Source organism: Heptranchias perlo, chromosome 18 (assembly GCF_035084215.1).
Source record: "Heptranchias perlo isolate sHepPer1 chromosome 18, sHepPer1.hap1, whole genome shotgun sequence".
NCBI lineage: Eukaryota > Metazoa > Chordata > Chondrichthyes > Hexanchiformes > Hexanchidae > Heptranchias > Heptranchias perlo.
This window is the reverse complement of record NC_090342.1, coordinates 9404238-9430451: the sequence shown is the minus strand read 5'-3', so window position 1 is coordinate 9430451 and position 26214 is coordinate 9404238. Positions and strand designations below refer to the sequence as shown.

General features: G+C 44.4%; 1 protein-coding gene across 1 annotated transcript in view; it reads right to left on the bottom strand.

Moving 5' to 3' along the window:
• The window catches only part of chst11 (carbohydrate (chondroitin 4) sulfotransferase 11), a 158248-nt gene extending 150969 nt beyond the window's left edge, over positions 1-7279 (bottom strand). Inside the window, exon 1 of the mRNA XM_067999352.1 lies at positions 6966-7279. Within this exon, the coding sequence (XP_067855453.1) occupies positions 6966-7083 (118 nt within the window). The 5' untranslated portion in view covers positions 7084-7279. The remainder of the gene's footprint in view (positions 1-6965) is intronic.
• Between the last annotated feature and the right edge of the window lie 18935 nt (positions 7280-26214).

Genomic DNA, 26214 nt, shown 5'->3' with positions numbered 1-26214 from the left:
CATTACATACCTAGAATGGCAAAGAGTCTAAGAGAAGACAGATTGTCTCCACTCAGCTCACGGAGGAGCAGACCGCATATGTAACTCGCTGGCCACCTTCTCTTCCCACTGTTTATCCTGCTGTCTGGACTCTAACGGTAGAACTATGGCTTTCTCTCTGTGGGCTCACAACACAATGAGAAATTCTGCCGTCGTCAGTTGTTTGCATTATTCCCTTTTCCAATTGCTCAATGCCTGGGACCCTCCAGACAAGTGTGAACCTGTAGCGTGCCCGTGATTGATGGTCAAACGGACTGAAGTATCTCGATTAATTTCTCCCTCTCCCTCTTGGTGCAAGCAACATGCAGACTATCAACAAGAAATAGCCTTCTTGGCACTCAGACCATTTGAAAAGGAAAAAACGCCTTCCATCGCAGTAGCAGTTAAATCACGGTAAATATATTTTTAATCCCCTTGTCAACGACTTATTTTTTAGCAGCAGCCCAAAAAAACCAGAGTCTAGTTCAGAAACCTCTTCTGTGGTAACAAGCTGGTTTCAAAAATGGTTTTGGTATTAGTGACACTGATCCATCGGGCATTTGATTTAAGCCAACAGGCATCTGGAGCCGCAAAACATCCCGTAGCAAAGCTCGATGTCTCACAACTCAGCAGCACTAGATGCGAGGACTGCACAAATTTAATGCGCTTTCACTCTGCTCACACTCATTGGGCCAGAAATCGCTCACCTCGGGACGCCGTGTTGCAATAGCGTCCTCTCTCTCTGCCGGCGAATCCAGGAAGCAAGCTCGCGAATGCGTACATGCGCACTAAAACCCGGAAATCGCAAACTTGCTCCCAATGGTTCACCGGCAGCTTGGCAGTTCTGAATTAAAGGGACACACCACATTACAATCAATGGAATCATTAAACATTCGTAAACTTACCATCTGCCCAGCTGGAGCAAAGATACTTACGCCACCAAAAGGCACGCTGAAAAATACCAGCCCTACACTACTTTTTAACAGCGCGATGACTGTTTATGACTGCGAAACAACAAAAAATTAAATTTTAAAAATGCGGGATGTCATTTTATTCTTATTTTAATATTTTTGATCATTAAAAAATTTTAAAAATTTTTTTTACTTTTAACTTCTGTAAGTTTCATTACATTAAATCATTTGCTTGCTCCCATTGGTTCACCGGCAGCTTGACAGTTCTGAATTAAAGGGACACACCACATTGCTTTTTATAATAAGATATGTTAAAATTTTATTTAAACTAACATAGAGAAGTTAACTGAGAAGGAATGAGTTCTAGTTGTCTGCTTGTGGGCAGGACTTCTCTTTGTGACAGATTCTGTGGGCTTGGCTTCCAGGCCCACAGTCTGTATCGGTTTCGAATGAAACCACGCTGAATTCACAGCACATAACTCACAAGAGAATTGAAAAGGAGGAAGTGGACATGAGGAACCACGGGGTAAGTTTTCTCGTAGTGTTTGTCTGCAGGTTGTGCGGACAGCCTTGCCACGTCAGTCGGTGTTTCACTGATGTTCAAGCAGGTTATATTTACAGAAACATTTTCTGGGAATTAATTTTTTTAAGGGAAGCCAATTCAATAGTAACTTTCAAAAGGTAATTGGATAAATACTTGAAGGGTAAAAATTTACAGGGCTATGGGGAAAGAGCAAGGGGAATGGCACTAATTGGATAGCTCTTTCAAAGAGCCGGCACAGGCACAATGGGCCGAATGGCCTCCTTCAGTGCTGTACGATTCGATGAAAAAGTGCTCAGTACTCTTTATCACGGACTTATTGCAACCTGATAATGAAATGGCAGGTCGGCAGGACTTTTAAATGGACGATGTTGTTTAAACGTGACAGGATCGGTTCCACGGCCCAAGGGGGAATAGCCGTCACAGTGAATGCGCTGTGGGAGGTTGTGGTTGGGCACAGTCTGCCCATTGGCATGAATAGGTTGAAAATCACAGGCTGTGCCACCCACCGTATCCCTCCATGTGCTCACGAGCGCTGCCCTCCACTGGGAGTGTGGGTTCAGCTGGATGTTATTGGACAATCAGGCCAATCATGACACACCAGTGATGGGAATTCTCCGACATTTCTCAAGCAGGGAAATCGCGACTTAACTGGTATCAGTGGTGAAGAATTTGGTAATCCAGCCGTGGAGTGTCCACAATGACACACTGAAAATTGAGAAAATCCTAATTTATCTGCAAGGGCCTTGTAGGAGGCAAGATTCACGGTAGAAACACAAAAACATGACTCATTTCTGAATGGAGAAACACCAAACCATAACAGGAAATTTTAAAAGACAAAGAAAGTTTTCATTCTTCACCGATCAAGCTACATATTCAACACTACATATATATATCAACACTAAATATTCTAATATAAACAGCTTCTAGCGAATCGGAGCATAAAAGTTAAATCAATAATGTTGTACAGGGTAAATTTACCAAAATTGATGCTTATGAAAACACAAATGTTTCCATCTGCCCTCAAGGGTCACAATCCATGCAAAGGTTACAGATCACATAAGCAGAAACACAATTAGCATTTCTCCTGTCACGTTGGATCATATTGCAGAAGTGCACTTTTCAACGGTCTGCTTATTACAAGTAGATGTAATCACCAATGTTGGACACAAGAGTCTAGCTTAGTTGGTTGAGCTTTGGATTGGGGGCCAGGGTGTCCTGGGTTCAAACTATGTTGGGATTCACTCAGCCTTTTACCCCCCCTGTGGTGGATAAAACAAGTGCCACATCTCAAGGAGTGGGGCGAGAGCAAGACGCCCCAGGGTCTGTCGCAATTAACATCTTCAGATACTCTTGGACGCTGCCAACAGAAACAGTCCGTACTACCTGACACTACCCTCTGGTGCCAACAGGATAAGTCTCTCTTTCTCTCTCTCTCTCTCTCTCTGCAGGAGGGGATCTTTATAGGTTGACTGTACATCGTAAACTCTGAAGCGTGGCAATATTTCTAAGATTTAAAAAAAATCATTGAACTGTACTAGGGAAATTGCTCTTGTCTGTCCCAGAGGACGAGATGTTGTCTGGAGCTGTCGATTGAGAAGTTACAAAATGATCTATAGTTTTTTTGCGGAATGCACTTTTTTATGGTCTATTTATTAGGTATAATGAAACATGAGCTTTTTGTTAAAATTCACAGTATTGTTTTTCAAGGTACAGTTGAAATCAAAGGGGATAGACTGGGCTAGTGAAACAGTGCACATATCGCCCGTAATATCTGATGGACAGATTAAACACAGCTTGCCACTTTGTTTCTTTGGTGGAGCTTTACAGCTATAAATTGGGAATCTTGTGCACAATGTCAACTTCAGCAGCTACTAATCCTAGACAACCAATTCAGATGAAAATTGTTATGCTATAGTCCCCTGAACTCTGTTCCTCCAATTCTGGCCTCTTTTGGATCCCACCTACCCTTTGACCCTACAGTGGCAGCCATGCCTCCAGCCGCCCAGGTCCCACGCTCTAGAATTCCCTTCGCCCCTCCACCTCTCTCCATCTTCAAGACCCACCTTTTAGACCAATCTTTCCTTCCTTAGCTCAGCATCCGTTTTTCCTCGCATCTCTGTGCAGCACCTCGGGAAGTTTTTCTTAAAGGTGCTAGATAAATGCAATTGGCACTGTTGTTCTACAACCTTGTTGATTCTGCTTTTCTGAGTCAAAATTCTCCAAAAGCTGCACCCAGTGCAGTACTGAGGGAGCGCTACACTGTCGGAGGTGTCATCCTTCGGATGAGATGTTAAACCGAGGCCCTGTCTGCCCTCTCAGGTGGAGGTAAAAGATCCCATGGCATTATTTCGAAGAAGAGTAGGGGAGTTCTCCCTGGTGTCCCGGCCAATATTTAATCTCTCAACCAACATCACTAAAACAGATTATCTGGTCATTATCACATTGCTGTTTGTGGGATCTTGCTGTGCGCAAATTGGCTGCCGGCTTTCCTACATGACTACACTTCAAAAGTACTTCATTGGCTGTAAAGTGCTTTGGGACATCCTGAGGTCATGAAAGGCGCTATATGAATGCAAGTCTTTCTTGTTGTTCTTTGATATATTGAACTCTTTCTGTTCATTAAGCTGACTAGCACCAGATCTGGCCTGGAGTGGAATGCTCAATTTTTGATTATCTCTCTCCTCCTCCTCTCACCCACCACACACAGGCTGCTCTTGACTGGCCTTTAACGAAGCCTCGACAAGTAAAAAAAAGGTGCTTTTTTTCTCTACCAAATCCCCTGAGCCCATGTTCGGATAGAAGGCACACAAGAATCCTAATAAAAACAGACAAGTAGCCTGTCACTCCTTCCTTTCAGTATTGCAACCCTGATTACATACATCTACTTATCCATAAAAATCAATACACATAGAAAAATATAGCCTGAAATGTATTTAACATCTATTTACTACAGTGCACTTGATGCAACTCTTCATAATGTCGTAAACTTGAAGAAGGAACTGAGGCATTTCTTAATTAAAACCACAGATTGGTGGGCCAGCACACATTTCGCTCAATTCAAACTATTTTAAGAGTCACCAGACCCTTTAAAAAAGACAATAACTTGCCCGTAAATGTCCTCCTGTGTCATCATCCAAGTCCCCTTTCCCCACCTCCTGGGCCATGTCATCGCAGATAAATGGCTGCTGTCGAGGAATTTTTAACTGCAGTAAACCCCTCTCAAAATCCAAATACATCACTGCACAAAGTGGAGAATATACTGGGTTTAAGTCTCATCCTCGTGTTCAAATCCCTCCATGGCCTCGCCCCCTCCCTTTCTCTGCAACCTCCTCCAGCCTTACAACTCTCCGAGAACTCTGCGTTCCTCCAACTCTGGCCTCTTGTGCATCCCCCATTTCCTCCGCCCTACCATTGGCAGCCGTGCCTTCAGCCGTCTAAGCCCTAAGCTCTGGAATTCCCTCCCCAAACATCTTCGCCTCTCCACCTCTCTCTCCTCCTGTAAGGCACTGCTCAAAACCTACTTTGATCAAGTGTTTGGTCACCTGTCCTAATGTCTCCATCTTTGGCTCGGTGTCAATTTTTGTCTGATTACGCTCCTGTGAAGCGCCTTGGGAGGTTTTACTACGTTAAAAGTGTAAGGGTACAGGGTAACAAGCTATGTGTTGCAAATAGGGGTGAATTTTGGAGTACAAGGCTAGATCACTTCCATAGTAATGAAGACCTTTAGAAAAGATCATCACAATTACAGTTTTCACAGGGGCTTGGTGAGAGAATGTTTTTTTTAAATTGTTAGCCAGTTAGACCACTACAAGTCCAATTTGATAGCCCAGCAAAACTGCTTGCAGGTCAACTTGTTGCATGTCCTGCTTTCACGACTGCTGTACTTTAAAATCCAGGAATGATCCTTGTGTTCAAATCCTTCCTTGGCCTCTCGCCTCTCCCTATCTCTGTAACCCCCTCTGGCCCAACAACCCTCCGAGATCTCTGCACTCCTCCAACTCTGGCCTCTTGTGCATCCCCCACTGCCTTCACCCCGCCATTGGCTGCCTTGCCTTCAGCTGTCGAGGCCCTAAACTCTGGAATTCCCTCCCTCTCTACCTCTCTCCCCTCTTTTAAAACGCTCCTTAAAACCTACCTCTTTGACCATGCGTTTGGTCACCTGTCCTAATGTCTCCTTAAGTGGCTCAGTGTCAAATTTTGTCTAAAGGCGCTATATAAATGCAAGTTACTGTTGTTGATCATTTTTTTTAAACTATCCGAAAATTAAAGCAGGCGTTTCTTGTTAAGCACAGTAAATAAATAAACAGATAATTGAACTAACAGCGTCTATATTTAGTAGGCAGGTCCTGTATTGGTTGACTTCTGTCAACTACAGTCTTTTTGCAAGTAGAACTCTGAACAGCTTTACAGAAAGAACTCTCCACCCTTCCCTGCTAATTAACACCCAAACCTCCCAATTATTTATCACCAGCTCTGTACAAGGTAACAGAGCACAGACTTCCCTCTCAGAACCAAAACTGTGTTTTTTTCTCTGTTTTCATTATTTATATATAAAAGCTTCTCCTGCTGCTGCCAGCGCATTTTTTTAATAGCATAGCTGACCTCATATTCACACTTTCATGGGACAAAAACTCCTGGTTAAAATAAACTAACCCTCCTGGAGGAAATAAAACGTTCATTCACCAAGGGGGAAAAAGTGACTGTACTTCTGGTTACAGGCGTTCTGTGCAAACATTGGAACGAAATTGTATTATTTCACAGATACACGTATATATTTATATAAAATTGCACTGGTCTGACCGCATAAACGACAGTATGCAAAAGGTCGGTGAAAATTGCCGTGCTTAAAAAACGGTCTCAAATAGCGACGAATGGGACAACTATAGGGAGAAATGTAGCTCACTCAACCAATTCTAAAAACCAGTCAACCGACGCATAGATCGACCTCTACAGTCCCTCCGAGCGAAGCCTTTATATATAGGGAGCATTCTGCAGACATGTCACTGAGGGGGTCTCCCTCTCTTATACTTGCTCGGACTGCCATCATTAACAGTTTGGATCTTAACAATGTTGTAAACTACACAGGAATTTTGCCCCCCACACCCCCCTCCCCAAAGACACACACACACACACACAATGAGACAGTTTCCCCTCAATGCAAAAACCCTTCATTAAAAAAAAAGGTGCATCTGGAAAAGTGAACCGTGAGCGAGGGGCAAACTGCACCATCCAAATCCTGAGAAGCAACACGCGTCCGCTCTCTCTCACACACACACCAGATGTTGTCATTTCCTCGACTTTGATGAAGGGGCAGGGAAAATCCTTTTGTTTAAAAGAAAGAGAAAGAGAGAGAGAGAGAGAGGAAAGCTATCGATTTACGATGGGGACTGAGAGCAGGAGAGAGAGAGAGAGAGAGAATGGGAAGGGAAGAGCAGAGTGGGAGCAAATGCAACAAAAAGAGCTTCCAAAATAAGAGTGAAAACTTGACCTACCTGGATGTAACATACTTTGGAAATAAAAGATGACCAGCACAAAGGATCCCAAGCAAGTGGCCAGGACCATGCGGCATATTCTGCTCATCCTCATAATTTCCAGGAGCCCCTGTTTCATGGCTGTGTGCGTTATATGTTGTGTGTTATATGTTGAGTTGCTGCAGTTAGCCTCTGATACTGATGCTGAGCGCCCCCCTGGGCTGCTGCTTGCTGCTGCTGCCTCTGTTTCCGTGTCTCTCACTCACTCACTCTCGCTCAGTCCAGCGGCGCAGCTGCCAGCGCAGCGCCAGCGCCAAACACCGGCCGCCCTCTACCATCCTCTCCTCCTCCTCCTCCCCTCGCCCGCCCGCACACAGGGGCAGTGCCAGCCATTCGGGGCGGTCTCTTGCTCGCTGGCGGCCTCCCGCCCGGTCCTAGCGCTCTCTGCCCTCGGTGCCGTTTGATCTTTTTCCCAGATTCTGGCACCAGAACAGTGAGAGTGAGAGAGAAAAAAAAAAATCGAATGATTTTGGGATTTGATTTAGAAATCACTTTCATTGTATATGACAAGTAGATAGTTTCATTCTCACTGGGAAAGAGAATCATAGAATAAGTTAGGGGGCATAATCTTAGAATAAGGGGCCGCTCTTTCAAAACTGAGATGAGGAGAAACTTCTTCACTCAGAGGGTGGTGGGTCTGTGGGATTTGCTGCCCCAGGAAGCTGTGGAAGCTACATCATTAAATAAATTTAAAACAGAAATAGACAGTTTCCTAGAAGTAAAGGGAATTAGGGGTTACGGGGAGGGGAGCGGGCAGGAAATTGGACATGAATTTAGATTTGAGGTTAGGATCAGATCAGCCATGATCTTATTGAATGGCGGAGCAGGCTCGAGGGGCCGATTGGCCTACTCCTGCTCCTATTTCTTATGTTCTTATGTTCTTACAACATGGAAACAGGCCCTTCGGCCCAACATGTCCATGTTGCCCAGTTTATACCACTAAGCTAGTCCCAATTGCCTGCACTTGGCCCATATCCCTCTATACCCATCTTACCCATGTAACTGTCCAAATGCTTTTTAAAAGACAAAATTGTACCCGCCTCTACTACTGCCTCTGGCAGCTCGTTCCAGACACTCACCACCCTTTGAGTGAAAAAATTGCCCCTCTGGACCCTTTTGTATCTCTCCCCTCTCACCTTAAATCTATGCCCCCTCGTTATAGACTCCCCTACCTTTGGGAAAAGATTTTGACTATCTACCTTATCTATGCCCCTCATTATTTTATAGACTTCTATAAGATCACCCCTAAACCTCCTACTTTCCAGGGAAAAAAGTCTCAGTCTATCCAACCTCTCCCTATAAGTCAAACCATCAAGTCCCGGTAAGGTTAAGAGGTGATACCATTGCTGTTTTTAGGGTTCTAAAGGGACTGGATAATGTAAACCATGACAGGCTATTTCGCCTTGTCCAGAACGGTAGAACCAGAGGACACGGCCTGCGCTTGAAGGGGGTAAATTCAAAACTAAACTGCGGAAACAATATTTCAGTGAGCGAGTCGTCAATCTATGGAACAGACTCCCTGCCGAGGCGGTGGAAGCCGTTAGTAATGATTCATTCAAAGGTAGAGACCTTTCAGAAAATAGCATTTTCGGATGCAGTACATGAGTAATTTGAGACATGACATGTGGTAAGTGTAACAGGCTCGGGAGGAACTTTGGGTTTGTGGTTCCCAAAGCTCTCCACCACTTGAGGTTTTCCTCGCGTCATTTCTGGGTCTGTTGTAGACCAATTGATTAGAGATTGATTGCGATGATTAGTCAACAACTCCATTATCGTCGTGTCATGCGACTACAAGGATGGTAGGAGGAGAACTAGATGGACCTTGGTCTTTTTTTTGTCTAGCAATTCCTATGTTCACACTGTCATCTCATATTACTGCAGAACAGGTTGGAGTTAGGGCTACAACAGTATAACTACCATTCATTCTGTCATTGGAGCTCATCTGACACTGCTGCCTCACAGAGACTGTCCTGAACAGTCAGAAAGGGAAAAGTTGCACGTATGTATAGCACCTTATAATATCCCTGGGGACAGGGGCCAGGGGCCTCAGTCACACATGGGCCCCCCCACCCCCGCCAAGGTGAGCCAAGCCCAATAGTCAGCCCACCTGTTGCAAACTGAAGGGCTCAATCTCCCACCCCCGATCCCATTGGAACAAAAAGTGCCCATTGTTTCCCCTGGCTGGAAAGTCTAGAACTAGGGGGGCATAATCGCAGGATAAGGGGTCGGCCATTTAAGACTGAGATGAGGAGGAATTTCTTCACTCAGAGGGTTGTGAATCTTTGGAATTTTCTACCCTAGAGGGCTGTGGATGCTCAGTCGTTGAGTATATTCAAGGCTGAGATTGATAGATTTTTGGACTCTAGGGGAATCAAGGGATATGGGGATCAGGCAGGAAAGTGGAGTTGAGGTTGAAGATCAGCCATGATCTGATTGAATGGTGGAGCAGGCTCGAGGGGCCGTATGGTCTGCTCCTGCTCCTATTTCTTATGTTCTTATGTAACTCCTGCGAGTCATAGTAACAGAGAGCAGCAGCAGCCCAACCTTCTCCATTGGGGTAGGTGTCAATGGATTGGGGGGGGGGGTTGTGCAAGAAGTGAGGGGGGGGGGGTCCCCAATGTTAATTCTTAACTCAGCTCCGCATTTTAATCAGCCTGGCGACGGCCAGCTGCCTCTTTCTGCCTGTTGTGGGCAGGCAGCTGGCTGATGGGGCGTAAATGAGGCCTGGGAGTTAAAATAGCCCAGGCCTCAAACTGATATTGTTGAGTGGGTTTGGTGCCCGCCCCACCCCTGCCTGTCCGAAACCCCCTCCCAGTTCTGGTTCGGTACTGAGGCGGTGCTGCAATGTTGGAAGTGCATTCTTCCGATAGAATCAATGAATTTTATAGGAGAGAAGATGGCCATTCGGCCCAAGGTGCCTGTACTGACTCTCTGAAAGAGCTGTTCATTTAGGCTCATAGAATCATAGAATGATACAGCACAGAAGGAGGTCATTCGGCCCATCGTGCCTGTGCCGGCTCTTTGGTAGAGCTATCCAATTAGTCCCACTGCCCTCCTCCATAGAATCATAGAAATCTACGGCACAGAAGGAGGCCATGCGGCCCATCGTGCCTGTGCCGGCTCTTTGGTAGAGCTATCCAATTAGTCCCACTGCCCTCCTCCATAGAATCATAGAAATTTACGGCACAGAAGGAGGCCATTTGGCCCAGTGTGCCTGTGCCAGCCGAAAAAGAGCTATCTAGCCTAATCCCACTTTCCAGCCCTTGGTCCGTAGCCTTGTAGGTTACGGCATTTCAAGTGCATATCCAAGTACTTTTTAAATGCGATGTGGGTTTCTGCCTCTACCACCCTTTCAGGCAGTGAGTTCCGGACCCCCCACCACCCTCTGGGTGAAAAAAATTCTCCTCAACTCCCCTCTAATCCTTCTACCAATTGCTTTAAATCTATGCCCCCTGGTTATTGACCCCTCTACTAAGGGAAATAGGTCTTTCTTATCCAATCTATCTAGGCCCCTCATAATTTTATGCACCTCAGTTAAATCTCCGTTCCCTATATACTTCTCAATTTTGCCTTTTATCTTCTTTCCTCTCAAAAGCTGTTATAGATTCTGCTTCCACCATTGTTTCTAGAAGGGCATTCCATTCCATGTCCTAACAAACCTCTCTGTAAAAAAAAAACACTCCTAACCTCTCCCTTTATTCGCTTGGTGATAATCCTAAATTCCTGCCCTCTAGTTACTGACTCCATTTACCTAATCAATAATTTTGAACATCTTTATCAGATCTCCTCTTAATCTTTTGTTCTAATGAAAAGAGCCCCAGTGTTTCCCTAGTCTCTCCTCATAACAAAAGCCTCTCATCCCTAATATCACCTTATTGAATCTCTTCTGAGATATCTCAATGACCTTGACTTCCTTTCTAAAGTAGGGTGCCCAACAGTGAACACAATAGGAACAATTTTCCAATGCCCTCTTGCCCCTGGGCACAGGGCAGCTGCAGCAGACCCGAAGAGCGCTCTGCCTGTATCTCTGGGTTCAGGCTTCAAGTGGCCCCCATTGTAAGCTCACCCCCCAGCAGGGCCTTGCGCCCAGAAACGGGTGGAGGTGCAACTGCTACTGCAGGCTTGCCAGGCCCGCAATAGCAAGAATGGCTGCCAGCTTCAGAACCTTCTGGCTGCTGTCCAAAAAGAAATACAGCAGCCAGAAGGTCCCCGTGCCCAAAGGTGAACAGGGAGGCTGAGAAAAGAAACTTGCGCTTATCGTTTTAGGCCTCCTTGCCTTGTTGCCAGCTCCCCCAGATCGTCTAATCAGGTGGGGACCAGGCGTGAGGCCTACTGCCAACATTTTCTGGCACCCCTCCAAATGGGCACTTTGGGAGGAAAATGAGGCAGGAGGACCCTGAATGCTCCCTCCATCTTATTACCATTCCGACCTCTTTGCAGGTGCTAGCACACTTCCACCCCCATCCCCTCCACTCCAGGGAAGCCCTAGAAATTCCAGTGCAATATAAAGAGGATAGAAACATAGGAACATAGGAATAGGAGTAGACCACTCAGCCCCTCGAGCCTGTTCCGCCATTCAATGAGATCATGGCTGATCTGTACCCTATCTCCATTTATCCGCCTTGGCTCCATATCCCTTAATACTTTAGGCTAGCAAGAATCTATTGATCTCAGATTTTAAATTATTAATTTTGAGCTGGCACCTACAGCTTTTTGACCTGGTATTATGGGTCTCTGCCCCCATTCCTATCTTTTGTGTCTGGGAACTGCACTTTCCTTTTTTTTACAGCTTTATCAACTTGTCTTCCTACTTTTAAAGATTTTATATCTAAACCCCTAACTCTCTCTACACCTTTAAAGCTTTACCATTTAGTGTACATGTCCTTTTCTCATTCTTCCTCCTACCATGTATCGCCTCACATTCTTCCCCATTAAATTTCATAGAATCATACAACACAGAAGTTTGCCATTCGGCCCATCATGCCTATGCCGGCTCTCTGAAAGAGCTACCAATTAATCCCACTCCCCTGCTCTTTCCCCATAGCCTTGCAAATCTCCTGCCATTTATCTGTCCAATCCACTAACCTGTCTATGTCCTCCTGAAGTCACCTACAGTCCTCTTCAATAAATAAGCACTTCCCTTATTTTTTACTTTGATATTGTGCCCTCTATACCCAAGTCCAGACCATTTACTGGAATTGAGCAGAGTAATGGTGCCAAAACTGACCCTGCTCTCATCCCACCAGTCCAAAAAACATCCATTAATCACTACTCTCTGTTGTCTGCCCTTGGTCAGTGTCAGATTGGCTCAGTGGTCACATTCTTGCCTCCGAGTCAGAGGGTTGTGGGTTTAAGTCCCACTCCAGGACTTCACTATCACATAATCTAAGCTGCAACTTCACTGCAGTATGGTATGTGTGTATAGGAGTATAGTGGTTATGTTACTGGACTAGTAATGTAGGAGCCTAGACTAATAATCCAGAGAATGTGAGTTCAATTTGCACCATGGCAGTTTGAGAATTTGAATTCAGTTTTTAAAAATCGGATATCAGTAAAAGTGACCGTGAAACCGATGGATTGTCAGTAAAAACCCAACTAGTTCACTGATGTTCTTCAGGGAAGGAAACCTGCCGTCTTTACTTTGTCTGGCCTATATGTGACTCCAGTCCCACACCAATGTAATTAACATTTAACTGCCCTCTGAAGTGGCCTAGCAAACCACTCAATTTTCAGGGCAACTCGGAATGGGCAATAAATGCCAGCCTTGTTAGTGACACCCACATCCTGAGAACGAATTTTTAAAACTAACAGTCGCTGCACTTTAAAGTAATTCACTATAATGTGTGGCATTTTGAGATATTTCTGAGAAATGTGATAAGATACCATCTAAATATAAGGAGTTATGTCTATATATGTCTCACTCCTTTTTGCCCTTGCGTGTATTTCTCTCTCCTTTGTTGGTGCATGTCTCTCTTTGTCTTTGTCTTTGTGTGTATATGTCGGCATGCTATGTAGGCAGGGAAATGAGATCAGCTAGCTCTCATTGAAGAGTGAGCACCAGCTCAGGCGCAGTGAGCTCAGTGGCTTCCCTTTCATGCTGTAAGTTCAACACTTCCACAGGGACAATTTTCTGAACGCACACTCCCAGAGTGGAGCCTTGCCAGTATTGGGAAATTGTGTGGCTGTGATTGCCTGATATGCATTTCCAATGGGTGAGGCTCCATTCTAAGAGTGCACATTCCGAAAATCAGCTCTTATGTCTCTCCCCGCTTTGTGCAGGTGCATAGCTCTCCCTCTCGTTGTATGTATCGCCCTCTCATATGTATCTGTTTCTTTGTTTTCCCTCTCCCTCTCTCTGTCTATATCAATAATTATAACTCTCTCCTTCTCTCTGTCTATATCAATAATTATATCTCTCTCTCTCCCTCTCTGTCTATATCAGTGATTATCTCTCTCTCCCTCTCTGTCTTTAACAGAGTTTATATCTCTCTCCCCCTCTCTGTCTATATCAATGATTAAATCTCTCTCCCTCTCTGTATCTATAATCAGTGTTTATATCTCTCTCCCTTTCACTGTCTATATCAGTGATTTTATCTCTCCCCCTCTCTGTATCTATATCAGTATTTTTGTCTCTCTCCCTCTCACTGTCTATATCAGTGTTTATACCTCTCTCTCCCTCTCTTTGTGTGCTCCTCCCCTGCTTATGTCAGTGCATATCTCCCTTTGTCTACATTTCTTCCCCTTTCTGTGTGTGTATATCTCTCTCTTTGTCTATTTTCTTGCTTTTCTCTTCCTAAATCTGTATCATTGTCTATGTCTCTCCCTTTCAGCATCAATCTCATTTTACCTGGATTTCCCTCCCTCTCTGCCTGTGCATATCTCTCTTTGTTTAGTTTCTTCATTTCTCTGTCTGAATCCATATCAGTGTCCGTGTCTCTCGCTCTCTTTATGTGCTTCTCTCCCTCTATTTATCTCTTTACTTTTGTTTCTCTCCCTCTTTTTGTGTATATTTCTCTTCTTTTTTTCCCCTATGTATCTGCATCTCTCCCTTCATAAAAATGACAATCAGATTCCATCAAAAAATAAAAGCACTGCACAGACAATGAAAAGACTGCGTGCCTGTGTACAGCTAATGGATGCTTACAGGACCTCGCACATGTGCACTGCTCACCTCACCTGTCCCCTTTTTGTATGCATCAAATCGGAACCAAAGTATTAAAAAAATGTAAAAATGTTTCAGGCTTAGAAATACTGACAGAACTACATTAAAATTTAACCAGATCACCTGTGTCCCAGTACCTGCAGTTCCATGAAATATTAAATCTCCTGACTATCCATTTCACACTATCTTCTTACGCAGATGAGCTAATTATAAAAATGAGCTGATTTACAAAGAGCTAAGCACCCAAGCCAATGTCTGATTTGTAATATTTTTAGACCTCTGGCTATTTACACATTTGTGCTGCCACTCCAACTAAATTAAAAGATTTTATTTCGCAAAATGTGAATACAAATGTGATACCATTTATTGCTGAGTCAGGAGCACGTTAGAGTGGTATAGTGGTTAAGTTACTAGCCTAGTAATCCTGCAGAACATGAGTTCAAATCCCATTGTGGCATTTTGAGAATTTGAGTTCAGTTTCAAAACTTCTGGAAATAAAAAGCTGGTATCGGTAAAACGGACTGTGAAACTGTCGTAAAAACCCAACTGGTTCACTGATGCTCTTTAGGGAAGGAGACTTACCGTCCTTACCCGGTCTGACCTATATGTGAATCCAGTCCCACACCAATGTGGTTGACTCTTAACTACCCTCTGAAGTGGCCTAGCAAGTCATTCAGTTGTATCGAACCGCTGTGGTTCAAGAAGGCTCACCACCACCACTTCAGGGCAACTAGGGATGGGGCAATAAATGCCAGCCTTGCCAGTGATGCCCACATCCCAAGAATGAGTTTAAAAAATAATATATATATTTACACAAATTGGGGTTGTATTCTCTAGAGTTTTGAAGGTTATGGGGTGATCTGATCGAAGTTTATAAGATATTAAGGGGAACGGATAGGGTGGATAGAGAGAAACTATTTCCACTGGTTGGGGATTTTAGGAGTAGGGGGCACAGTCTAAAAATTAGAGCCAGACCTTTCAGGAGTGAGATTAGAAAACATTTCTACACACAAAGGGTGGTAGAAGTTTGGAACTCTCTTCCGCAAACGGCAATTGATACTAGCTCAATTGCTAAATTTAGATCTGAGATAGATAGCTTTTTGGCAACCAAAGGTATTAAGGGATATGGGCCAAAGGCGGGTATATGGAGTTAGATCACAGATCAGCCATGATCTTATCAAATGGCGGAGCAGGCACGAGGGGCTGAATGGCCTACTCCTGTTCCTATGTTCCTATGATACAAGAAGAATGATGGAAAGTGAGTTGGCTTGCTGCAACTGGAATATCAGAAGGTAGAGCGTGAGAAAGCATAATTCAGCTCCTCTAACTTGATCCATTATTTTGCTGTCTGCACAGGACCGTTATCAGGGTCTATCTTGTCACCTGTATCTCTTTGCACACCCTCCCCCCCACCCCCATTGAATCTGAAGTCTGCCCAATCTTTTTTTGAATCTTTTAAAGTCTGTACATGAGAAATTATCATACATCAGCAGTGGTTAACTAATTAATTTGGGATATAATTTCAATTTTCAGTGATTAGCGATATAATGATATTAATTTAAAGTATATGTATCATGCCCAAATGGTCAAAGTGGTCTGGGTAAGTGTCTGAGTGGCATTTTGGGCACTGCCACAAATGAAATCTGGCTATTCCTTCAATCCTTCCTGAATGCTTAGACCAGACAGTCCACATCTGCACAAATGTCTGTTTTTTTCCCTTGGCTTCCAGGCCAGATCAAAGGATGTTTAACAGTCGGATCTGAATTACGTTATTACTTTCCACTGATTCAAACTGACCCATATTCTGAACAGAATGTATTCCAACCACTACATGTGTCATGGGAGAGGTGAGGTGGGGTGAGGAGAAAGTTGGCTGCAAATTGTCGTACAGTTGGTAAGTCACAGGAGCAAGTTCACCACTGAACTATCAGCAAATTACATCCTCAGTTCGCAAAGTGAAATGTGAGTCTATAATATACTTATAGCAATGTGCACTTGTCCGTCTTCTGCACGTCTTCACATTGAGCGCAGAAGGTATGCTGGCAATAGGCTGTGAAGGGGACAAAGGCTATCAGTTCTGTGAGGAGGTGGGGGTGAGGGGGGGGAAACGGGAGGGCCCAAGGCTCCATCCATGGGAGGTGTCACCTCGGGAACCTGGTTGAAGACGTACGAGATCGTTATCACGTATTTAGTTGTACGAACACTCTTAGCGCCATCACACTCACAACCACAGCGGCCTGAAATGGCCCTTCAGTAAAGGAAGGGGCCCCTCAGTAAAGGAAGCGGCCCCTCAGTGAAGGAAGGGGGCCTCTCAGTGAAGGAAGGGCCCCCTCAGTGAAGGAAGGCGCTTCTCAGTGAAGGAAGGGCCCCCTCAGTGAAGGAAGGCGCCTCTCAGTGAAGGAAGGAGCTTCTCAGTGAAGGAGGGGACCTCGCAGTGTAGGAAGGGCCCCCTCAGTGAAGGAAGGGGGCCTCTCAGTGAAGGAAGGGACCTCGCAGTGTAGGAAGGGTCCCCTCAGTGAAGGAAGGAGCTTCTCAGTGAAGGAAGGGCCCCCTCAGTGAAGGAAAGGCCCCCTAGTGAAGGAAGGGGCCCCTCACCCTCAGTGAGGAAAGGGACCCCTCCATGCCCCACTTTTTCCTCTTTCTCTTTTCCCACAGTCGCCATGACAAGCTCATCCCCAAAAGTGGGTCTTTTCCTGTCCATCATGGTTCGTATGTGAGCGTGAATGTCAATCAGTAAGGGGTTCTGAACTAAGGTCTCCTATCTTACACTCCACTGCTCTGATGCTGCAGATACTGGACCGCCCTGGGTCCTGATTTGTAAAGGTCACACACTTCCAGTTACGTAGGTGTAAGTTACTCATGACATGAAGAGATTAATATGGAATTTGTTTTTAAAGGTGTTAGCAATTCGTCAGAAATAACATCTGCTTTCATCTAGTCAGAGAGTTAAATGCGTTATAGGAGAATTTTTATTTACAATTTGGCTGCATTAACTTCTTTACAGTAAATAGGAAATTAATCCAAACCACTTGTAAATATTGTAATGTTGAAGAAGCGGGCAGTTTTATTTTGTGAGTTGGCTTTCATAGGAACATTAGGAACAGGAGTAGGCCATTCAGCCCCTCGAGCCTGCTCCGCCATTCAATTAGATCATGGCTGATCTGTATCTCAATTCCATTTACCCGCCTTGGTTCTACATCTCTTGATTAGGGTTGCCAATTCTGGTTGGACATATTCCTGGAGGTTTCATCACATGACCTTCTGCCTTCAACCGCCCCGCCCAATCAAACAGCCTTTTTTCTCCCATCTCCAATATTTTTATAACTAATAAACAAAGGTGTTCAAAGAAAATGAAAAAAATGCACAATTATTTTATTGCTCCAATGATTTTTCTCCCGGTGTTGCTCGCAGTATTGTCCAGGAGATTAATCTTTCATTCCTGGAGACTCCAGGACAATCCTGGAGAGTTGGCAACCCCTACCCTTGATACCCTTACCTAACAAAAATCTATTGATCTCAGTCTTGAAAGCTACAATTCTCCCCCCAGCATCCACAGCCTTTTGGGGGAAGAGAGTTTCAGATTTCTACCACCCTTTGTGTGAAAAAGCGTTTCCTGATTTCCCTCCTAAACGGCCTAGCTTTAATTTTAAGATTAGAAGTTGTCTCGTTCTTGATTTCCCCCCACCAGAGGAAATAGTTTCTCTGTATCTACCCTATCGAATCCTTTTAACATTTTAAACACCTCGATCAGATTGCCCCTCATTTTTGATGTATAGATGGCAGTCAGTATAATTTTTGAGTCTGGGTATTGAACACTTCTTAAAATGCCGAGAGAAACATTTGCTAGTTAGCCATTTGCAAGGACAGTACCTCACTAATCCATAAACTACAGGTAGAGCCCCATCTACTGAATGCAGCCGGCACTACAAGAAGCTGCTACAAAGTTTAATGGCATTGAACTGTCAAAAATAAATTAGGCATTTGAAGATGTTCGATTTGAATGGTGCCTGATAGATTTGCACAGATTTTTGTTTTTATTACGTTTAGTTCACTTAAAAAGAGAGATTGTCCACAGGCCCTGCTCCTGATCGACAGAACTGCAGTGTGCGGACATGGAACGAGGGCAGGGTCAGCATTTATATGGCGTTTTTAACGTAGTAAAACGTCACAGAAGCATTATCAAATAAAAATTTGACACCGAGCCACATAAGGAGATATTAGGACAGGTGACCAGAAGCTTGGTCAAAGAGGTAGGTTTTAAGGAGTGTCTTAAATGAGGAGAGAGAGGTAGAGAGGCGGAGAGGTTTAGGGAGGGAATTCTAGAGCTGAGGGCCTAGGCTGCTGAAGGCACGGCCGCCAATGGTGGAGCGATGAAAATCGGGGATGCACAAGAGACGAGAATTGGAGGAACGCAGAGATCTCAGAGGGTTGTAGGGCTGGAGGAGGTCGCAGAGATGGGGGCGGGGGTGAGGCCATGGAGGGATTTGAAAACAAGGATGAGAATTTTAAAATTGAGGCGTTGCTGGAACGGGAGCAGACTAGAAAGGCCCAAATGGCCTATTCCTGCTCTTATTTCTTATGGGAGCTAATGGGTCAGAGAGCACAGGGTGATGGGTGAACAGGACTTGGTGCAGTCAGGTTGCATACAATTGAACAGCCCGCCATCACTCACTCTTCAAGGCACGTGTGTGAATAACGTCCCACAGGGCAACTAGTGACCTGGGAACTATACCCCGGCAAGGTATCAAGGCATTTAAAAGAGGGGGAGCAGTGGAAACCGGGCCCAAAAACAAATTGGCACGGAAACGTCTCTTGAACGTTATGACGTGGGTCGGAACATGTTTTATTGCACAGAATGATGGGGTGTCAACTGTTAAAAAATGATCATCAGACGCACTGCCTTTAGGCATCCGTACAAGGCAAATTGACAGTTTTATTGGGCCAGGTAAATGCAAGCATGAGGCTGTGTCTGCATCGTAAAATGGAACAGCCAATTCCCCTTTTATAAGGTTCTCTGATGTAGCATAACACTCATATTCAAAGACTATTTATAGCCCCTGCACTAATAAAGAGTTTACTTGAAAAGTATCCATTCTTTTTTATAAGGCATTCCCTTCTTTTATAATACACTATCTGGCTAGAGACTTTTACCCTCTGGCAGTAGCAAAGTTAACTATACGGTAGAGTCTGATATACTGAGAATTGGAAACAAGTATAGTTGAGTGCTTTGGTGAATTGGATCAGTAACCATTTTTATTGATGTAATTCGCAAAGGACAAAAAAGAAATCACCTGCTTTTCATTATACAAGAGTGGGGCCAGCGCTACATGTTTGATATCGCCTGTTGTTTCTGCATATGGCATTTGGTACACTTAGGAAGTTTTGGAGACAACAGCCGCCAGCTTTTACCAGCCAAGAGAACTTGATTAACAGCAGCAACTTGCATTTATGTAGTGCCTTGGACATAAAGAGCATCCCTAGGTGCTTCACAGGTAGGCTTATGGAAAGCAAGATGCTGAGCCAAGGAAGGAGGGGATTGGGAGCGGGGGTGGGCGACCAAAAAACTTGGTCAAAGAGTTGGGTTTTGAGGAGGCGAGAAAGAAAGACTTGCATTTATACGGCGCCTTTCACAACCTCAGGACCTCCCAATGTACTTTACATCCAATGAAGTACTTTTGAAGTGTAGTCGCTGTTGTAATGTAGGAAATGCGGCAGCCAATTTGCGCACAGCAAGATCCCACAAACAGCAATGTGATAATGACCAGGTCATCTGTTTTTAAGTGTTGGTTGAGGAATAAATATTGGCCAGGACGCCCCTGCTCTTATTCGAATAGTGCCAGGGGATCATTGACGACCACCTGAGAGGGCAGACGAGGCCTCGGTTTAATGCCTCATCCAAAAGACTCAGTACCCAACTGGGAGTGTCAGCCTAGATTTTGTAGGGTAAATCCCCCCAGAGTGGGACTTGAACTCAGAGGCAAGAGAAGCTACCAACTGAACCACGGCTAAAACAACACCCAAGGTGGTCCCCACACGCGCCAGTGAAGTGGCCAAATATCCACCAGTCCCCCCCCCCCAACATTGCGCTGGCCTTGTTTGGGGCAGGCAGAGACTCCGCCTCAAACAAGGCCCTGCAGAACACCCGACATAAAGGCGGAACCCGGCATATCTAGTTTATGACTTAATTTGCGGCTCTTACGGTGCACTCCCACCGGAGTTACGGTCAGGGAACAGGCTACAACATCGTATCGCTAGTCTGGGCTTCCCACTGAGAGCTTGAGAGCGCTGAATTTACCCTTCAAGTCTCTCGTAGGGTCCAGAGAGATGCTGAAACAGGAAATCTCACACAGTAAGTGAGCAATGACAGATTACTTCACCCTGCGTACATTTTGAAACTTTAATCACGAGTTTGTTTTCCTTCGCATATGATCCTGCAGAAAGATGCTGGGGCCTAATTTCTGATTGGCGGGTTGTCAAGAAACATTTGGCAGCAATTGGACAGTAACTGCTCTCAGTTATAGCTGAGTCATTAACAGGGAAGCAAATTAAGCGGACTAATGATAAGTTAGTTGAAATTATTCCGACAACCTTAAATGAGCCATCCATCTATGCAAATGAGCAAGTCTTATTCCTCTCTGTCATTCTGCGTTGTTGGTATAAAATCACTGACTGCTTGAAAACTCCTCCCCACCCTACACTTTACTGAGCCCGAATGAACGCTATAAAGGAGTGCGAGGCTAAATTACAATATTTCTTTATTCTTGACGGTTTGAACAATAGAATATTTCAAGGACATTTTGGGGGTTATGAGTCAGTATGTTATTACTGCTTGTTTCTCGTGTGCAAAGCTCTTATCTACTTGACAGTGTTGCACATGTTCCATTCCCTTAGACAGCAGGGATGTATTTTTAAATATGATGACATCAGGCTGGTATGTGACCTGACTACATAGGAGTGGGAGCTGAGTCTAATCTTCCCTCACCATGTTATTGTATGTAAATGGTACTTTGGAAGAAAAAAACTTGCATTTATGTAGCGTCTCAGGACATCCCAAAGAGCCTCACAGCCAATGAAGTACTTTTGAGGTGTAGTCACTGTTGTAATGTAGGAAATGCGGCAGCTAATTTGCGCACAGCAAGATCCCACAAACAGCAATGAGATAATGACCAGATAATCTGTTTTAGTGATGCTGGTTGAGGGTTGCATGCACCCCAAGCACAGGAGTGGAAAATTTTACCCGTATGTATTTGCAACGCATTTATATTAGCAATTTGTCCCCCAACCTGGCAATTACAGCATCAGTACTCCCAACAGTTAAATCTCTGACTGGCTTCTTGGCCTCATTGGGAAACGTAGGCCACCTATTTACCCGTGTCACCATCTCATGAACAAAAGCAAAAATACCGCGGATGCTGGAAATCAGAAATAAAAACAGAAAATGCTGGAAACGCTCAGCAGGTCAGGCAGCGTCTGTGGAGAGAGAAAAACAGAGTTAATGTTTCAGGTCGATGACCTTTCACCACAACTGTTCTGATGAAATGTTAACTCTTGTTTCTTTCTCCACAGGTGCTGCCCTGACTTGCCGAGTGTTCCCAGCATCTTCTATTTTTATTTCACCTTCTCATCAGCTGTCTCACAGCTTTTTTTATTATTATTATTTGTAAATTAGCTATTCAGTTCTTTTTCCCAAAAATGAAAATGTGACATTCCCCCCTCCCCCACACACCTTGAAAAACTCTGGTGGGGGTTGGGGGGGGGGAGTTTCCCCATCTGCTGCTGTGAGCTTGGTGGAAGAGTGGCAGAAACCCTGGAGAAACAGCTGTTGTTAGCTGCTTTTATGCTGTTTCTCTGGGGGATTCCACCAATCTCCCAGCGGAAAACTCCAGCCGCCTATCGCAATCTTCATAGTTGCTTCCCGTACCATTTGGTCGCAGTTTTTTATATTCCTAACATTCGCATTTTATCTGGGCACCAAGTCCCGTTAACCCATCGCCCCTGAGCTTGCTGATCTACCTTGGCTCCCAGTCCGGCAACACCTCGATTTTAAAATCCTCATCCTTGTTTTCAAATCCTTCCATGGCCTCGCCCCTCCCTATCTCGGTAACCTCCTCCAGCCCTACAACCCTCCGAGATCTATGTGCTCCTCCAATTCTTGCCTTTTGCGCATCCCCGATTTTAATCGCTCCACCGTTGGCGGCCGTGCCTTCAGCTGCTTAGACCCTAAGCTCTGGAATTCCCTCCCTAAACCTCTCCGCCTCTCTCTCCTCCTTTTAAGTCACTCCTTAAAACCTACCTCTTTGACCAAGCTTTTGGTCACCTGCCCTAATATCTCCTTATGAGGCTCGATGTCAAATCTTGTTTTGATAATCGCTCCTGTGAAGCGCCTCGGGATGTTTTACTACGTTAAAGGCACTATATAAATGCAAGTTGTTGCTGATAAAGGCACTATATAAATACAAGTTGTTGTTGCTGTTAAAGGAGCTTCACAGCTGTTCATGTTGATGCACAAATGTTTAAATGTAACGTCAGCAGAAAAATAAACCACTGTAAATAAACTGATAACGTGTTTCCCACATGCTTGGTAATATTGCAAGTTAAGAAGTGAGAAAAGAAGGAAATTTTCATGATGACCTTGAATTCTACATTTAGTTGTAATGTACGTTTTAATTATGATAATAAATTCAGTCTTGAAAAGAACAGCAGCATAGTTTTAATGTTAGATCATTACGTCTCATAGCTTTCTTTGTGCACATTTGTAATTGGTTACGCCCGGGCAGGCTACTAGCAGTCACTACAACAGAGAGCAGTATTGATATCTTTCTACACATAATTCAGATGGGCAGTTCCTGTTCCATCATATAACTAAATAAAGCATCATTTCTACTGATTGTTGTGCAGAATTTTAAATTGCTGCACAAAGATTGGAAGGTATGTGTTCGAGTAATAACAACAACAACTTGCATTTATATAGCACCTTTAACGTAGTAAAACGACCCAAGGCGCTTAATTTCAAGGTAAAATGCAATGTATGTTTAAATCACAGCCAAAGATTTATCCTGCTGTGGAAATGTAATCAGAAACAGTAATGGGATTGTTACCTTTGGCTTGTGGCTCTATGATATGCATGGTAGTTACATGTTAAAGAAAGAACTTGCATTTATTTTGCACCTTACAACATATCTCAGAAACGTTCCAAAGTTGCTTCACATACAACGAATTACAAATGCTGCCACTGTTATAAAGGCAAACACAGCAGCCATCTTGTGCACAGAAAGATCCCGCAGCAAACAGTATGGAATTGAATGAGCAGTTAATCTTTTTTTAATAATAGTTGGATGAGGGACGAACGGGGGCCAGGATATCAGGAGAGCTCCCTGCTTTTCTTCAAATAGTACTGCAGTCCCCACCGCATATATCAGGCGCGTTCGCACGAACGGGATTTGCCCGTTATACGCGATGGCTGGTGTATCGCGGTAGCGTTGCACTAACGGAGAGTGAGTTAAACGGGCCAAGTCCGCTCTCTCATCTTAATAAAAAAGGAGCTGGTAGGTGTCCAGCTCAGCAAGCTGACAAGAAGGGTTCGCAACTGTGGCAGAAGTTCTAGAGGCCACGGGGCGGGGGGCGGGGGGTTAGGACATAATGACAGGTAATCGCACTTTAACAAGGTGTAAACAGCTGCCTGAAATAGTCGGCGCGCTTAATACAGTTTAAGTGGTGCCTTTGTAATTAACACCTGTGATGATGGCAAATGGTCAGTGACATTTGCCAGATACAGGCGGCTGTCCAGGATTCTCTGGGACAGTGTAAGTGGTGGGGACTGTACCTGAACCAGCAGATACAATCTCAGTTTAACATCTACAGCAATGCAGTGCTCCCTCTATATTGAACTGTTAGCCTAATTGGGTACTCAAGTTCTGGATTGGGTCTTGACCTCAAAACGTTCTGCCTCAAAGGCAAGAAAGCTACCCCTGAACCAAGCTTACACACTGGTCTGTTGTCTGGATCTGTTGTAGACTAATTGATGGAGATTGATTGCTATAATTAGTCAACAACTCCATTATCATTGTATCATGCTACTACCAGGATGGTGGAAGGTGAGCTAGATGGACCTTGGTCTTTTTTCGTCTAACAATCCCTATATTCCTACATTCTTCCTTTCTTTTTAAAGATTATTTTCCATCTGTAACAAAATGGTGTGTGAAGGAGAAAATCTGTTTAACCTCTGTGGTACAACAGGGTTCGAGAAAATCACATTGATTGATTTTAAAATGGAGAAGAAACTCTAACAGCCAATATGAAACATTTCAGACCTTAATGAAATGGTGTTCAGAACATAGTCTGCAGTATGATCAATGCATTTGGGATTTCTTTCAAAATTGCGATTTCAAGCTGTCATTATGCTGGTTGCACCTAATCCTTTAGGCGACAGAAGGCGAGTAACACAATTGCCTTTGGTCTGGAAAGAGCAACATGGGGGGAAAAATTCCTCGCCTGTACCCACTCGTGGCATGTGCCTGAAGTGTAATCCAAGCCGGCCAACTTTAACTTTAATGGATGCAAAATCGCGCTGTGCAAATTAGCGATAGGCGCTCTTGACACACACCAGGAGCAGCGCAGAGGAATCTATACCCCATAGCTGATGGTTTATTTGAGCAGAATGGGTAAAGAATATGGCCTTTTCCTTACCTACCCCTCCTTACTGACCATAAAAATCTCAGATATTGTACCATTAGCCAAAATACTTTGCACGAATGACATTTTGTTATCACATGAAGTGAAGTTTGTTCCATTAGATGAACGTATCACTTGTTGGTACTTAGCATCATGTTATGCTAATAAGTCGATCTCCCGTGGCATTGCTCATAAATAGTCTTGGATCTGAAGCACAACTGGTTGCTAACCTGGCCTGTGCCTTTAAGGTCAGTGCTCTAAATAGGCAAATCCAGATAATTGTAGCCACTGATAAACTGCCCTGATCAATCAGAGGACTGTTTCAGTTGCTTGACACTTTCAGGATCATAGAATTGGGCCCATTAAGTCTTATGCTCCACCTGAACCATCCAGTCCAATCTCGTTCTCCTGCTCACTCCCCATCTCTTTTGATATTCCTCTTTTCAAGCAACTGTCTAATTCCCATTTAAAATAATTTATGCACTGCACGAAACCAACACAAAAGAGGGGATTCCGGGCAAAACATCTGCTTCGAGCACCACAGAACAGCCGATTTTTTTTTTTAATTGTAAATTTTTTTGGCGGATTTTCAAAAATCTTTTGGCACAAAGTTACGGATGACCTGTCTGGTTTCAGGGGTGCCGGCCAGCTAGTTCCGAGGAACGAAACCCAGGTGGCAAGGATCAGGTATTTGACTGCTGAATTTTTAAGGTGGCCGCGGGCACGTACCTGGGTGAGGCCTGTTGAGTTTTGAGCGTGAGGGGATCTATTCCAGTCGCACATGATAGCGAACCAACTTCACGTCTACGGAACTGTTCCGTGCCCGTACCAACTGAGCTATTCCGCACTCAACCTTATAGGATCATAGAATGGTTACAGCACGGAAGGAGGCCATTCGGCCCATCGAGTCCGTAATTGCCTACCCCTCTGTCTGGATTCAACTACCTGGTAAAAGGGGGCAGTCATCATTTATATTTGTGCAGTCGAGTTTATGGCATGACAACCACTCTCCTATCTGTTGTTATTGATCTATTTCTTCTCAGCAGCAGTTTTAACATTAAAGAAAGGAGGAATGCAAGACACCAGAAAGTGTATCCAGGCCTTGCTTTAAAATATTCACGATAGTTTGGGACGTCACTTGCAAGTCAACGCCTTGAAGACTCTTCCCGCCCCTGTCTTTGGTGAATTTTTAAAAAGGTATTAGCCATGGCTCAGTGGGTAGCACTCTCACCTTGGAGTCAAGAAGTTGTGGGTTCAGATCCCACTCCAGAAACTTGAGTGCATAATCTAGACTGACACTCCAGTGCAACACTGAGGGAGCACTGTACTGTCAGAGGTGCTGTTTTTCAGATAAGATGTTAAACCAATGCCCAATCT